This window comes from Sesamum indicum, linkage group LG8 (assembly GCF_026168435.1).
Source record: "Sesamum indicum cultivar Baizhima isolate 11 linkage group LG8, ASM2616843v1, whole genome shotgun sequence".
NCBI classification, from domain to species: domain Eukaryota; kingdom Viridiplantae; phylum Streptophyta; class Magnoliopsida; order Lamiales; family Pedaliaceae; genus Sesamum; species Sesamum indicum.
In genome coordinates this window covers 8,507,300-8,524,532 of record NC_142664.1, presented here as the reverse complement: position 1 = coordinate 8,524,532, position 17,233 = coordinate 8,507,300, and the positions used below count along the sequence as shown (strand labels likewise).

The 17,233-nt window shown below is 35.4% G+C and overlaps 1 protein-coding gene and 1 long non-coding RNA gene across 2 annotated transcripts; both read right to left on the bottom strand.

The window, feature by feature from the left end:
• Positions 1–10,627: 10,627 nt before the first annotated feature.
• On the bottom strand, positions 10,628–12,406 carry LOC148787172 (uncharacterized). Its single transcript, XR_016066654.1, has 3 exons — positions 12,253–12,406; positions 11,702–11,766; positions 10,628–10,926 (listed from the first exon to the last, which is right to left on the bottom strand). It is a non-coding gene; the product is annotated as an uncharacterized LOC148787172 (long non-coding RNA).
• Positions 12,407–15,283: 2,877 nt separating this feature from the next.
• Positions 15,284–15,961, bottom strand: LOC148787171 (uncharacterized). The gene has a single exon (XM_088883512.1). The coding sequence runs from the start codon at positions 15,959–15,961 to the stop codon at positions 15,284–15,286; it is 678 nt and encodes a 225-aa protein (XP_088739638.1).
• Between the last annotated feature and the right edge of the window lie 1,272 nt (positions 15,962–17,233).

Here is a 17,233-nt window from a genome sequence, read left to right as displayed (position 1 = left end):
TATTTTCTTTAATAACTCCCAATCAAGATATCTTGCTTATAATTGTATTTTTGAACCTTTCAATGTAACCAGTTTTGTTGATATATAGATCCAAATTACTCTATACAAATAATATAATCCAACAACGAAAAAATTGATCAATGTAACTTATTTTCCTTTCAAATTTGCTCATGTAGATAAGCTAGTACTTTACACTAAGCATGAGATAAAGTAGCTTCTTAGTATGCTTAATTTTTAATCACTTCATAACAAGTTGAAGAGAAATTCAAACTTTTACGAAGGTTTAGTTAGCACTGAAGTCTGTCAATAAAGAAATAACCCATGACCAAGATTAGAGTTGTTGCAAGTTGAAAGAGTCATTTGTAATACTAGGTAGAGGACCGCTGTTTTCATGTGGATTTGGAATGAAATATATCGGGTAAGAAAGGCGGCAATGCATCGATCACTACCTGCAGATACAAATGGTGGTGCAACATGTCATTATGCGTCAAGTACAATGCTATATCCATGTAGCATGGTGATGATGCAATTTGTGATGAAGGTGTTAGTGACCAAAATCTAAAGTGGCCAACTTAGAGAGTGACAATATTGAAACAACTCTATTTGGGCATGCACATAGGGTGGTAAACATACTACAAAAGTGGTTGTGGGGAAGCTAAGACGATTAAATGACCACAAAAAAAAATCATATTGATGGTGGTGGGTTCCATGATATACCAAATACAGGCAGATTTTGCATAGGGCTATGCAGTACAGTGGTTTTTGAATCAGGGTGATGTCATCTATATCAATTCTAATAATTATAACCATTGGTGAGATGATGATATAAATACAAAAATGACATACTGGTAACCCATGTAAACTCTTTCCTAAAACAAACATTTTATGTCGCGGTAATGCTAAATGAGAATTCTACAGACAAGTGCTTTAGCGGCCCTCATATGATAGGGATCTTTTGATTAATGTCACTTTGCATTTAGTTTGTGATGCAACGGTTCTTCAATATTTATTATAGTTTCCAACAGCCTACTATTATACCTTCAATATCAACATTTTCATGGCAATTGCTAAATGAGTGATTGCAGGTCAACAAACGATAGCAGTGGCATTTAATTGCTAGTGTTGTTCCCATATTAAGACCATTGAACATATGTTCTTTCGAAGTTTTAAAGTGCGAAGGTGTTGGAATTCCTTGCTAGTTTTTTCCAGTTGTAGCTTCTAATAGCGGATTTGGCGATAATGATAGTTCATCATTAACAGAAGCTGACAACAGCCTCCTTGACTGAGGACATATACATATCCTTATATCGTAGTTTGTTCTATGATTTGCTGGGACGACATGAAACAATCCAAACACCTCGGTCATTGTTTTTGAGCTTGAACGATCATCTTGAGGGTGCATCACCAGTTATAGTTGTTGCCAAAGCAAGTGTATTTAAAAGACAACAAAGGATAAGTGATTCAAATGTTGATGACACATGGATTCACTTCCCATACGAACTTCCTGCCATAGTGCTGCTTAAGAAATTCCTAAGAGGTGGGAGCATGCAAAGTTGTGCATAATAACCAAGGAGATGTAGTATTTGTAGTTTTGAGTATTTACATTATCAAATGATCATTTTATTAATGTTTTAAATTGGTCGAAGAATATGCTTTCAAAAGAATCTAGATAGAAATTGATGCTAAAAATATTTCTTTACTAACAAAGTCACAACATAGAGGCAACTAGTGGTTGCAGCATATTTTGGCTTAAATTCATGCTATGAAAAGAAGTTTGAAATGTAATTTTGTGTACACTTTCAGATAAAGGGATAATGTGGTGGACCTCCTAACAAATGAAGCGTGTCACAGTAAAATAAATAACATATTTCATGGGAGTGAGATATCCATGCCACTCAAAAGATCTATCCACTCAAAAGTTTTGATATCTTTTTTCGGATCATCAATAAATGGGAACCGATCTTGCCTAATCCCCTGCCTAGATAGAAGTGGCCTAGGCACTAATAATTAATGTTGAGTGTTCAATCACTTCTCAGTAAATGAAGCTTGTTACTATTACCCTATAAATACAATAAAATATTAGAGTCTTTAGAATCTTTACTCACAAAAATCTTCACAGATCTTCCAACAGTATCACCAATTTGCATGCACAATCTAAGAGATATCAAGAAAATTAAGATTTTTTCCTCTATAATGATTCTTCTCCTGGTGATTTATATTTCAATTGCCCTTGAGATTACAGAAATGACTCTCACAATGAAAATAAGTTACATATTTGAATTACAGATTTGGCTGGCTTTAGAATTATAAACTTCATGAGGTAAAAATAGTGTTTGCAACCTCTTATGGTCAAATGAATAATGAAAAGTTTCAACATCTTCTCTTCATGTATTTGTTGTATTATGACCTCTACAAAATATTTTCCGTATTTTTTAAAGCATCATTTCCAATTTGTTAAACACAATGATCAAAGATTTCTATGGAACATGTCACGCCCTGGGCCCGTGAGCCCCTTGGATGTAAGAATTGCCTCCAAACTCACCATGTGCATCCTAAAATTCGGTTATGGCAATATGCCGAAAAGGGATTGCAAATGAATACACTATAATTTTTCTTTGCCCAATGCTTATATGTTGCTTATCTTATTAGTTTCTAATGTATATGGAATGTGATATTACAATCACCGTTCATAAAAATGTGACATCCTCAACGTGGAGTGACTTATCCTATAATTGGTCGTTATGTATCAAGATTCTAGAGGTGATTCCCATGTATGTAGCATTTTGTCCCGCATGTTCAAGAGGTGGCTCCCCACGCGCATTCCACTTTGTCTCCCATGCACTTAGCTTCCGACTCAACTTGGTGATTGATTTTCATACTATTTGGTCATGCCCTGGGCCCACAAGCCCGTTGGGCCCTAGAATTGCCTCAAACCCACCGAGTGCATTTTAGAATTTGATTATGACAGCAAACCGAAAAGGGATATCGAATGGATGCAATTGAGTTCTTTCGCCAATGCTTATATGTTGCTTATCTTTTTAATTCATAGTCCATGTGGGAAGGGCTAGCATAAAACACATCTATTCTTTTCAACTTTACGCATTGTTGTCCTGTAAATTCTAAGTATTAAGACAACATATTTTCTACATATTTTCATGCCTTTTATTTTGCATATTATACTTATTTTACTTAATTTTCACATGCACATATAATGGTGGACATGTAACTATCATTGAACTAAATGATAAGGCTTCATACTTTGCATAATTTTGGCGATCTTGTTTCCAAATTGGTTTTCGCTTGAATGTTTTGAAAAATATACAAGTACATTCAATTATAAAACAATGTTTTGGTAGTTACTTGATCTCATTAATTCTACTTGAGAAAAGGGAGTTGTTCATTAATTTTGGTATTCTAAGAAGCTCCGGTAATAAAAAAACATAAGAATGCATCAAAAAAATTAAATATCCATTGAAATTTGGTGGTGAAAGTATGTACTTTGTAATATAAGGCAATATGTCTCACTTTAATCTTTTGTTAAAAGTTTCAGTTGAAGTTTATAAGCTTTCCTTCATACACAGCCACTTCCGACTGATTGGTTAATGGAGTTTGTTTATCTCTTTAATCTAATATTCTTAGACTTTTTACTTCATTTGTGGCTTGATTTATACTCTTGTTATTCTAGTGTGCTTGTTTTTTGGTGCAGGATCAACCTGAATCAAACAATAGATATTCAATTAAAAACAGAAGTCGAGATAGGTGTGTAGTTCAAGGCACTTGGAAGGTCTCTTTTGGAGTTTTCCAACATCATCAATGAGGCCGCAACTATATTCTGGAAATGCATAAGGTATGTCCACTTATCAATTTGAATTTATATCTATACATATTTGAACCAAATACTCCACGTAATGCAAGCTAGGTTTATATATCCAAATCAAATTAAGATAAGAAATCCATTTACTATTATGATTTACTGATTTCGAGTACTGAAGTAATCCTTATCTTAATTTTCATGATAGAGTCTCTCAAAATTTTCATGCAATAGTATTATATTCGTGATAGAGTCTCTCAAAACTTCCACTCATTAAAGGAGGTTGCAACTTTTATACTCTATAGCTGTCGAAGGAGTGATCTAGTGCTGGAACAGGTAAACTCAAAATCCATAAATCCGTTTTATCTTTGACCAAAATTTATGTAGATATGTTTTATTTTTTAACTTTTCAACTATAGAAGATTATATAAAATGAATGAACTATTATGTCATTTGTTCATGACGCATATTAAAACTTCCACAACATTCAAGTTGGGGATGGAAGTGGAAATCATACAAGAAATATTACTGAGATAGAAAAGAAAATAGAAGGTGTGTAAAATGTTCTACTTTAAATTATATTCATTTCTTACCAACATAATGGTCAAGAGCTGGAGATCTTTGCTTGCACTTTAAACAACCCAATAATTGATTTATAGCCAATCGATTTTCTCTTTATTCTTTTCTTATTATTTTGCCAATATTTATAATTAAAAAGGAAATTTCAAATTCGAACATCTTTTTCCTTTCCAAAAGCTTTTGATATGGTTGTCCAATGAAAAATTCGAACATCTACTTCCACTTTTTTTTTTCTTTTGTTATGTTAAGGGGTATTTTTTTTACTATATTAAAAGTATGATTCAATATTCTAAAATTCATTCATTAATTATTAAATACTTGTGATTCATGAAAACCTAAATATAAGTGATTTATTTTTATTGAAAATAGTGTATTAAATTATCGATATATACAGATAAATAATTTTAAATTAAAGCATACATTAAATAAAAATTACTAAACGCAAGAAACTACTATAAAAGTAGACCAAATACCCATATTTATAAAAGTAGACCTTTAGGTTGGAAGACAAAACCATGCAATTTGAACAATATCTAAACCATGGGCAAAACCATTGAAACTTTTTTTTTTATGATAGTGATTGCTTTCAACATTTTTTTCGAAAAAGTTATATAAACGGTTAATTTAAATTGGATGGAGCAAATGAAAAACTTGAAAATTTATAAAGTTGAAAAATTAAATTTTGTAAAAGAGTTTTACAACAAATGAATGAATATTATTAAAAATAACTAATCAATTATATAATTGAATATCAATAAATATATGAACTCATAATGTAAAAAGATCAAAAGTAACTTTGTCCAATAAAATAAAAGTTAAAAGTTGAGTCTTTTTAAATTACAAACTCACTCCCTTTGAAATACCACTAATTAGCATAGGGGACTAAAAATATTTTAGCCCAATTTTTTCTTGTGTGTTCCAATAAAAAAAGTGTAACAATTGAATCTTCGTTATTGTTTTAGCTTTTATATATATATATATATATATTGCGATTAATGGATTCAAAAGTGTTGATTGATTTTTCTTTTCAAAATATTTGGAATGATATGTTTTATGGTGGCAAAGAACCAAATACATTGGTGTAAATAACTTCAATATAATTACAATTAAATTTCTTGAATCAAGTTCATGAATGAAATCCAATCCTCAAAGTGTAATAATCACTAAAATTATAAATTAGGTACGTGACATTAATTTATACCTATCTTTTATATACCAAACCATTAATTATTTTCAGATTCAGACACACCTACCACATATATTTCTTTCAAAATTTTCATCCTTTCAAACCGAATTTCAAAAGATCCTTAGATAAAAATATTGTCGGATTTCAATCTTACTAAAAACTTGAGTTGTATATAAAGAAAGGTATACATGATTAATTTTTCATTTTTGAGTATCGATTTTAACTTCATCACTACTTTAGGTTTTTCAATCTTACTAAAAACATGAGTTGTATATAAAGAATTTTGTAAAGATAAATGGTTTATTACAATACAACAATATGTACAGATTGATGAACTCTCTTATTAATTTTTGTAGATGTTGTCTCTCCTTTTTTTTGGCCATTTCTGGAGGAATCTGATGTAGAATATAATTTATTGTATTGCATTCATAGATACCATGAATATATATTTTTGTTCCAAAAAATGATTCTTGTCTAATTATTACAATAATATTAAATAAAGACAAACCTAAAAAGAAAAAATTAGTAGGAAAATATTACGAGAAAAAGACAGAACGTCAATTCCAAGGCTTCTGCTACCCCCAATCGAGCTTTGTTATTTGAAACACTCACACGCACACATGCAACATTTACTCGCACTCTCTCGCTCAACCACACATACTTCACATTTGCTCACGGCTTTTCTCCCTCAACACACTCACTGCAAATCACTGTTCAAGTCCATAAAGTACTATGCTCATTAGCTGTAGGAAAGTTATATTTGATTCCTTCGGTATCCAAGAAATGGCAGAAAACTCCAGAAATCTAAGATGATTTCTATGTAGGAAACTCCATTATTCATTTTCTCAAGCATTTGATTCTTTCTTTTTCCTTCTTTAATTCCTTTTTCTAAATCGATTTGTTAATTCGCCATCGTGTATAATTTTCCAACAGAATTCTTCAAGAACATACACTAAAGATTTTGGCCGGATTATTTCATCCAACCTAAATTCAAATTCATCTTGTGAAGATTCCGGTGTGCTATCGTCGGATCCCATCTCTTGCGCGCTGTGGGCAAGTTTAATGGAGCCTCAGGTACATATTTAATTATTTATCTTTTCGTTTCTCCAATTTGTTTTAAATTAGTTTTCTTTCCTATCAAAGTTTCAAAAAATAAATATTTAAATTTGAATATATTAAGAATTTTTTTTTCGTAATTAGGGTTCAACAAGAAATCCAACTTTATTTATTTGATAAATATTTTAAAATAAATTCATGTGGAACTCCTTGTTGAAGCAGTAGAAATCATGCTCATTAAAACTTGTCGTTTTCTGTTTCACCTTATGTTTTAATATATTTTCTTACCATGACCATGCCATATCATATATAGCGTTAGGAGTACAGCTTTGGACGGCGCCATTGTGAGGAACTTGGCCGCTGTCTTAAGAGCGTATCCCCAAAAGGACAGGGGCAATTCAGTAAACCACTTCATGGATTGAACCATGTCCAACATGGTTCGATTTCTCCATTTGGTCACGCCGTTAAGTTGTGGCATTCTACGAGGAGTCCATTGAGAGAGAATTCTTTTCTTTGTTAAGTAATCCAGGAACTCACCACTTAAATATTCCCCATCTCGATCTGACTGAAAGCCTTTGATCTTATGGCTAGTTTGATTTCTACTTCAAGTTTGAATTCCTTAAATATTCCAAATGCTTTAAACTTGTACCTCATGAGATTAACATAACCATACCATGAGTTATTTTTGATAAAGGTTATGAAGTATGAATATCCTCTTTTAGCTAGAGTATTTAGTGGTCCACAGACGTCTGTGTTGATTAAGTCCAATAGACCAGTGACAAGCGTGACAAACAAAAAGTTTCTTGATCATTTTCCCTTTTAGACAGGACTCGCAAGTTGATAGTTTACCCAAGTCATCTACCTCTAGACTCCTTGATTCTACCAACTTTCTCATCCTTTCTATGGAGATACCAACTCCTTGATTCATGATTTATGCATTTTCATAATTATCTAATTTTTGTTTGTTGGGCAGTTATAATCCAATTTGACTGTTGGAAAATATAAAAACCATTCGTTAATGTACCAAGTAGATGAAGGTTATTATCAATCATCAAATAAAAACTATTTTTATTAATCTTAAATGCATAACCATCATTGTCTCAATAAGGAATGGAAATAATATTTTGATCATGATTGGTACATATTAATAGTTCTTTAATACTATCCGAATATGATCACTAATACCTAAGATGAGAGATCCCACTGATTCCATAGCAACGACCTTGACATCACCGAGCCTTGGATCATCTTGTCTTTACTTAGCCTTCTGCTTCTTTCCAATACCTGCAAATCATTGCAAATGTGAGCTCTATAGCAGTTTGCAATACCCAAGAAGAAGAATTACTTATCATATTTACTTAAATACAAACGTACCTGGGTTGGAGAGAAGTTGTGAGTATTCCCTCTTCCAATGCCCCTTTTCACAGCAATGAATGCAAACATCATTTGCCCTCGACCGCTCTGAACCGTCATTCTTCCCTTTTCCCTTTGCTCTTTCCCACTGGAGCAACAGGGGTGCTTGGAGCGCTAGTAGTGGCTGTGATAATTTTTCCTTTTCCTTCTTCCTCTTCTTGCTCCCGGCCCTCTTGCCTTTCGCCTTGGACGTTGAAGCCTCTCCTATTAGTAACATAGGTGCAGACTTGTATGTCATTGCCTCGTATTAGACCAGCATATTAATTAACTCATGAATAGACTTTTTAAGTCAATTCATGTTGTAGTTTATGATAAACGGGTCATAGGAGGGAGGAAGTGATTGGAGGATCACATCGATGTATGTCTCATTATGAAGCCCAGCTTTGAGGTCTTCTGCACGAGGGATAGCATCTTGATCGCATGACTTTGCATAGAAGATCTTTTAGTCATTTTTTAGGATATGATCTCTCAGTCATCTTTTTCCTAAAAAATATTTTTGTACCAGTATATCTAATATTCCTATCAAGAATAGTACAAACTTCGATCATGTGAAGCATTATTGAGGGAACGTTTTCCAGCCTATCATATTGCTTTTGGATGTCATTGGTCATTAAAGCTAATATGATACTACGACCTTGTTGTTGTCCTCATGCTACTTCTCGAACGTCAGACTTTCTTCGGGCGAAAACCCTTCTAATAAAGGCACCGCGAGCGGCTTGTCCAAGACATAGCCTGGTTCTTGAAACCTCTAACAATCGTTAGATTTTGCAGCTAGTTGTTGTAGTTCGTGCCATTGAATCTATTAATCTCCATTATCAGGGTTAAGGGGTTCTTAGACATGTTCTACAATATAGAATTAAACAGATTTCAACATATGATAGTAATACTATTGATAAGTTCAAGACATGGTCTTTTAGTCTTTAACTCTCTCACTATTTATATGAAAGCCCACCACTCTCAAGTGGGGTTTTGGGAAGTCATTTCCTAGTGAGCTTGGGATCCACAAGAATAGTTTACCATACCTGCTTTTACGATTCACATGGAAAAAGTCCCATGGGAGGCAATCGATGCTATTCTCATTCCATGAGATTTCCAAGATATTTTACCTCACCTCTTCACATGATCTTGAGGGCTGCAAGAGAATCATGTTACTCAATGTGAGGCTCGACCCATCAACCAAATCACACCTCGGTCGTCCCCCCCCATGACTTGTGAGATAGAAAAATGCTGAACGTGTTCTTTGTTCACAACAATGGTGTAGCTTTCCTTTATTCCAACTGTGCCAAGACTAGTGAGACCACACTTGGATAAGCTAGCTTCCTCACCACATTTTTGTGGATGGAAGACTTGGTCAAATCAAGACAATCTCGATCTAAGTCCATTTTGGGCCTAATATTTAACTTGGTCCAACCAAGTAAGAGTTAATGTTTCGGTGTTTGACCAAGACCTCATCATATAATTTTATTGCATGCAAAACATCAAATGCTAAGCAATAAAGAAATCACCTCATGCAACATAATTAAGCATACCCCTGTGGGATGATCACAAGAGGTACCTATGCGACTTTATTGTCCACGGAGTGAGTCTATGGTAAGTCTAAGGTGGCCCTATGCTATTACAATGTAATTTACCCATCAAAATGTAGATGGGCCTTGTAATTTCTTCGTCGGCCTCCTTATCCTTGGACCTTCTTCTCCATGAGCTAGCATTAAAATAAAAAACCTCATAAAAAAATTCCTATACTACTCTCATTACAACTGAAAAAAAATCCCAATCAGAAGTTGGGGGAATGCATAAGGAGGGACATAGCAGGCCTCATTGTTTCAAGGTTAAAAACGAGAGGGAGAGAAGAAACATTACAAGGCATACGAGCCGAACCATAAACTCAAACTTACAAAAGCTCGTGGGGCTCCGAGATCATTCATCCATACCTCACATAATATACATCCCATGTAATATTATACTCCAGGATATCCAATATAAAGAAAATTAATTTTACGAAGAAAACACAAGCTGGAAATTTGCAATCAAAAGGATGATAAAAAAATAGGTGCATTGGCCATTTAGTTATGCAATTTTAATTTTAGAAAAAATTCAATTTTGTCCCAAAAAAATTAAAACAGTTAACTAAAACTGAAGAAAATTCCAGAAAATCAAATCTTCGAGCTAGGGGAAAAAAACATCCCAGTCGTTGGTTGTCAGCCCTGTAGCATGCACTATCGTTGTTGCCTGCGTGTGCGCTCTGACCCTCTCCCAGCATTCGTGCGCGTGGCTGCATTGCAGGTTGCTCACACGCGCGCTTGCTCTCTGCCAGATTCCGCACATGCAGGCTCCCTTGCTTGCTCAAGTCTAGTCGGGTGAACACTGTGCCCCAAGAGCGGCAGTGTTGCTGCCATTTTTTTCCTATATTTTGTGTGTTTTAACATAAAACAACAAAAAAACACATAAATATAGAAAATTTCAACTTTTCACATGCTTGAATCATCGAATTAATTTCAAAAATCAAACGAGCTATTTTCATCATACAATTAGTTATCGAAATGCGTTAAAACTGTAGCACTCCCTTCGCTACAAGAGCTATATCCACCCTAAACATCATAGTTATAGTAATCCTTGTGTTCATATATATACATTTACACATAATCATTTAATCAATTTGCATACGTAATCCCAACACGTCATAATAGGTATTATCAACCCACAACATTATATATATACATATCAAACACCACAAGTAATCTCCATGCTTACGTTCCCTCTATACAACAAAATATGATCTGTACTCTAACTGACAAGAGGAGAAAACAGCATACTGGCCCGACCTGCCTGAATATAGTGCGTAGACCTATTCTTCAACAGTCAGACATCTCACAGTCTACTCCTGAAAAAAATGTCAACAGGGGAATGAGCCTGCCACTCAGTAAGTAAATAATCAGTCCTATCTATATATGTATATCAAACACAGCCCAAATAGGACAAGTAGGCAACATGCATGGATTACAGTGAATTTAACTCCTTCATAATCAATTGTAGTACATCACATAGCTATCTCACAATAAAATAATCAATTAAACTTCCTTTTTCCTAGTTTGCTTACCAGAAGGTGATATCGTGTTTTTCCCGTCAACTCAAGCTCACCGTTATATAAAATAAGTGAATCCCCTTGACAGCCGGCTCATCAATCTCATTTCGCATCATAGCTCTTTTATTTCGCATCATAGCTCTTTTCACATCACATCTTTTTCATATCGCATCAAAGCTCTTTTCATTTTATTTCTTTCTCATATCACATCAAAGCTCTTTTCATTTCATTTCGCCTTATAGGCTTTTCAACACATCAAGGGGTATTCACGCCACAATTATATTCAACTTTCACCACTCCCTCATTTCCACATATCACCATTCTTGTAAGCAACTAGTAACGTAAAACAATATATCATTACATTCTCATTTCCCGACACCCACAACACAACATACAACAAACATGATATTCAACATATTTTCTCATTCCACGTACACAATGCCATCAATCAATTCAAATCGTTCACCACGCATATATTTTCAGATAAAACAATATCAGCATGAACCAAAAAGTCATATACAGTAATAGCACAAATAAAAAGAACATATATAGATAATACTAATTATTTACTTACCTCAACCTCACAACGCTTATCTATCCAATAGGTAGTGGTTCGGTCTTTAACTCTACCCCCGTATCCTATAATGAGTTATACCACATATAGTTCATATATCGAATAATATTAAATATTATTTGTACAATTTCTAATAATTCTTTAATATTCCACTTCTATCGAAGTACAAATCTTTGTTTTTCCTCTTTATTAGCATACCATTTATTAAATATAATTTTCGAAATATTTCTACGGATTTCTTATCAATTTCTCGCTATTAAATAATTTAATTGAATAACAATACGTAGAATTGCATATTTAGTTAACAATTCCGATGAAATTATATAAATTAGCTATAGCAATATTCAAATCTAACGAATTTAATAATCTAATTAACCAACGACATCATTGTTATACCCGATTCTATATTTAATTAGACACTATTTTAAATAGCCAAACCCGTAAAATATTCCGATTAAATGGTACATCGCTTAATATAATCAAAATTTAATAAATGATCTAATTAAATAATATAATTATATAAATTAATAAAAATTAAAATAAAAACTTACCTCCCGCCGCGGATTGTCGAACAGAGAAGGAAAATTGCAGATTTTACAATTTGTGAGATTGTGTATTTGGTTCACACATATATATATGTAGGGGGGTGGGGCGGTGGGTGAGGGCCCACCCCCAAACCTTTTTCCTTCCTTTCTTCTTTTTTTTTTTTTCTTTTTGGCTTTTTTATATATATATATACCTATGTTATTTACACATGTATATTATTTGTAATATATATTTTATATATATATATTATTATTATTATTATTATTATTTTATTTATTTAATTAAACTTTTCTCAAAATACCATTTACGTCCCTCCTAATTTTCTTAATTAATAAAAATTATCCCAAAATATTATAACGAACTGCAATTTAATTCATTCAAGTGTTATTATATTCCATTATGACCCATAATTTAGTGGCTAATTAACTATATTTCACAAAAATTTATCAATTAATCCTACAATCATGTATTATAATATTTGGGGCGTCACAATTCTCCCCTCCTAATAAAAATTTCGTCCTCTGCTAACCGATAGGCTAGTGGTCCAACTCGCTCCAGAATTTCATATGGCCCAATATATCGTGGACTCAGCTTTCCCTGCTTCCCGAATCTCAAGATTCCTCTCCATGGTGATACTTTTAGAAAGACTTTTTCCCCCACTTCGTATTCCATCTCTCTACGATGCTTATCAACATAACTTTTCTCCCGATCCTGTGCTGCTTTCAAACACTTTTTAACTGTTTTTATCTTGTCCACTGTTTCTTGAACTAACTCCGGCCCTTCAAGCTGTCTCAATCCTTCAATATCCCAACAGATCCGACTTCGGCATTTTCTTCCATACAAGGCTTCATATGGAGCCATACCAATACTGGAATGAAAACTATTATTATAAGCAAATTCTATCAGTGGTAGATGATCATCCCAGTTCCCTCTGAATTTAATTACGCAGGCTCTCATCATATCTTCCAATGTCTGAATCATCCTTTCTGACTGTCCATCGGTCTGAGGGTGAAATGCTATACTGAAATGCAATTTTGTACCTAGAGCCGTTTGCAAGCTTCCCCAGAAATGAGAAGTAAATCGAGGATCTCTATCAGAAACTATAGAGGTAGGAATGTCATGTAATCTCACAATCACTGAAACATATAATTCGGCGAGCTCATCCAAGGAATCATTTTGACGGATTGGTAGGAAATGTGCCGATTTAGTCAGTCTGTCAACAATCACCAAAATAGCATCATATCTTCTGAATGTACGTGGTAACCCAATGACAAAATCCATAGTAATCTTTTCCCACTTCCATTCAGGTATAGTCAAAGGATGAAGTTTTCCAGCTGTTGCTTGGTGTTCTGCTTTTACCTGCTGACAAGTTAAACATTTGGCTACAAACTCTGCCACATTTTTCTTCATTGTTGGCCACGAGTAATAAGGTCTCAAATCTCGATACATCTTAGTACTGCCAGGATGCATAGCATACGGTGCGTAGTGTGCCTCGTGCATAATTTCCATTCTCAACTCCTCTACGTTCGGTACGCATATACGTTTTTCATTGAACAATGTGCCATCTTCTTGGATTATAAATTGATGGCTCTTTCCTTTTTTCACCTTAGCTTTCATCCTCTGTAGATATGGATCTCTAGCCTGTGCATCTTTAATTTTATCCTTGAGAGAGGGCTTCACTTGTATCGTAGCCAGTAGAATATCACCACCAATGCTAAAGTGTACATCCATAGCTCTGAGGGCAGTCAAATACTCCATGTTATAGCAAATCATACCCACAAGTTGGTCCACCGTCTTTCTACTCAAAGCATCTGCTACAATGTTTGCCTTCCCGGGATGATAGTCAATGGTGCAGTCATAATCTTTCAAAAGCTCCATCCACCTTCTTTGCCTCAAATTCAATTCTTTCTGTGTTGGGATATACTTTAGACTTTTGTGATCTGTAAATATTTGAAACGTCTCCCCGTATAAGTAATGCCTCCATATCTTTAATGCATGTACTATGGCTGCTAATTCCAGATCATGGGTTGGATAGTTTATCTCATGTGGCCTCAATTGCCTCGAAGCATAAGCTATAACTCTCCCATGCTGCATCAAAACACACCCAAGTGCTTGTCGTGAAGCGTCAGTAAATACCACATATCCTCCATCCCCAGACGGCAAAGCAAGGATAGGTGCTGAAGTGAGTCTCTTTTTCAACTCCTCAAAACTCTAAGCACATTTGTCAGTCCAATTAAATGGTGCATTCTTCTTCAACAAGTACGTCAGAGGTTTTGCGATTATAGAGAAGTCCTTTACAAATCATCTATAGTAACCAGCCAATCCCAGAAAACTCCGGATCTCCGACACATTTTTAGGTGGTTCCCATTCTAAAATAACCATAACTTTTGCTGGATCAGGTTGTACCCCTTCTTTGGAAACAACGTGCCCCAAAAAAGCAATTTCCTCCATCCAAAACTCACATTTGCTGAATTTACCGTACAACTGTTTCTCTCTCAGGATCTGTAAAATTGTCCGTAAATGTTGTTCATGTTCCTCGGGACTACTCGAATATATCAAAATATCATCAAGAAATACAATCACAAATTGATCAAGGAATGGTTGTAACGTCTTGTTCATCAGAGCCATGAAAGCTGCAGGGGCATTCGTCAATCCAAATGGCATAACGACAAATTCATAGTGGCCATACCTGCACCTGAAAGCTATCTTTGGGATTGACTCTTCCTCAATCCGTAGTTGCCAATATCCTGACCTCAAATCAATTTTAGAGAACACAGTGGCACCCTTTAACTGATCAAGCAGATCGTCAATCCGTGGCAGAGGATACTTGTTCTTGATTGTGATTCGGTTCAGCTGTCTATAATCGACACATAATCTCATACTCCCATCCTTCTTCTTTACGAATAATACTGGTGCTCCCCACGGTGAAATATTAGGTCGGATGAACCCTTTATCCAATAGCTCTTCCAACTGCTTCTTCAATTCTTTCAATTCTGACGGAGCCATTCTATACGGTGCAATTGAAATAGGTGTCGCTCAAGGAATAGTATCTATTTCAAAGTCTACTTCTCGATGAGGTGGTAGTCCAGGTAATTCATCAGGAAAAACATCAGGAAATTCCCTCACCACTGGAACATCTAATACACCCGGACTAAGTTTCATGGTATCGTGCACACTGGCTAGATACGCCTCACACCCTTCTTTAATCAGATTAAAAGTGGTCACAGCAGAAATTAAGCAGTTAGGTATCACTTTTCTTTCCCCCACTATAACCGTCTTCATCTGCCCATTGACTTCAAGCATCACCTCTTTTGTTTGACAATCCACTAAAGCATGATTACTAGCTAACCAGTCCATCCCCAGAATGACATCAAATTCCCTAAGGTCTATTAGAACCAGATCTGCATATAAAGTAACACCCTCCACCACTATTAGACAAGATCTCACCACCGTATTCACTAATACAAACCCACCAGCATGCATAGACACATGTAAATCATGTCGAAATGGTTCTATTTTAGCATGTACATGAGATGCAAAATCACGTGATATAAATGAACAAGTAGATCCTAGATCAATCAATACATGTGCACTAAAATCGCAAATAGAGAAGGAACCAGTGATAACCTCAGGTGCCGTAGGAGCTTGTTCTTTTGTGATTGCATACACCCTAGCTTGTGGTTGAGACTGACTACTTTGTCCTATTGACGTCATGGAAAGATTCCCGCTACGTCGACCACCTCTACCTCGTCCTCTGCTCGTATCTACCCGTTGTGTGTTTTCCCCCACATTGCTAAACTCTGAAGTCTGAGGTCATCTGGAACTATCCCTCCATGTAGGACAGTCCCTGATAATGTGTCCTGGTTGATGGCAACGGTAACATACAATTGGTTGAACTCCCCAACATTCACCAATATGTCTCCTACCGCAATTAGCACAAGAGGGAATAAATCTTCCACCGAATGATCTGGCTAGACCTGGTCTTGCTCCAGATCTAACCGAAGTAGGCCCGCCTCTACTCGAAAATACTGAAGAAGACCTGCTAGTTTGACTCATTCCTCGGCCTCTGAACCAACCTCTCTGCGGACCAGAGCCCCTAAAAGAAAATGCACCACTCTGTCCCGCTGTAGATTCAGGTTACCTGTCAATTTTTTTCGTTTACCTTCAGTAGAACTCCTTTCAATTGACGCTCTTCTGCCCTCAGTGTCGCTTCCAGCAGCGCACCATAACTCGGAGGTTTAATTGCAATTTTCTCGCGGATCTCAATTCTCAACCCCCTTTCAAATCTGTCTCTTCTCAATTCATCAGTACTCACTTCTTCTGCGGTATATTTTGGCAATCTTACAAATTGCAGCTCATACTCAGCGACAGATAGATCATTTTGCTTTAATTAAAGGAATTCAACTTTCTTACGATTTCTGTAGACTAGTGGAGTATATTTGTCAGCAAATTCTTTTAAAAAGTCATTCCATGTCAAAGTGGCGGGTCGGTTCCTACTCCCTGGGACTGTTTCCTACCAATCTAAGGCATCTTTCCCCAGTAGGGACACTGCATACCTCAACTTTTGCTCAGAAGTACACTCGATTCTGTCTAACACCCTTTCCGTGTTCCTCAGCCATTCTTCTACTTCAGCAGGGTCAGTTGTACCGGGAAATACCTTTGCCCCCTGTCTCCTCACTATTTCATAATTTTTATCAATAACTGCATCATGTAGTTGTGATTGTGGCGATGGAGCCATCCTCTGCATCATTTCCATAAACTGTTGCATAAAAGGATTTATTTCTGGTTATGGGGCATTTCTATTTTGGGATTCTAACCCCTGATGTTCTGATCCTGAATCATGACCCTGCACAAACTCTATTAACTCAGTTGGGCCAGCAGCATTTTCTCTTGACGCCTCCATCCTATATAAAATACACACATGTGAATAGATTACTAGTATATACATCTTACGTATAATATTACGTTTCATCTACTATACCAAGG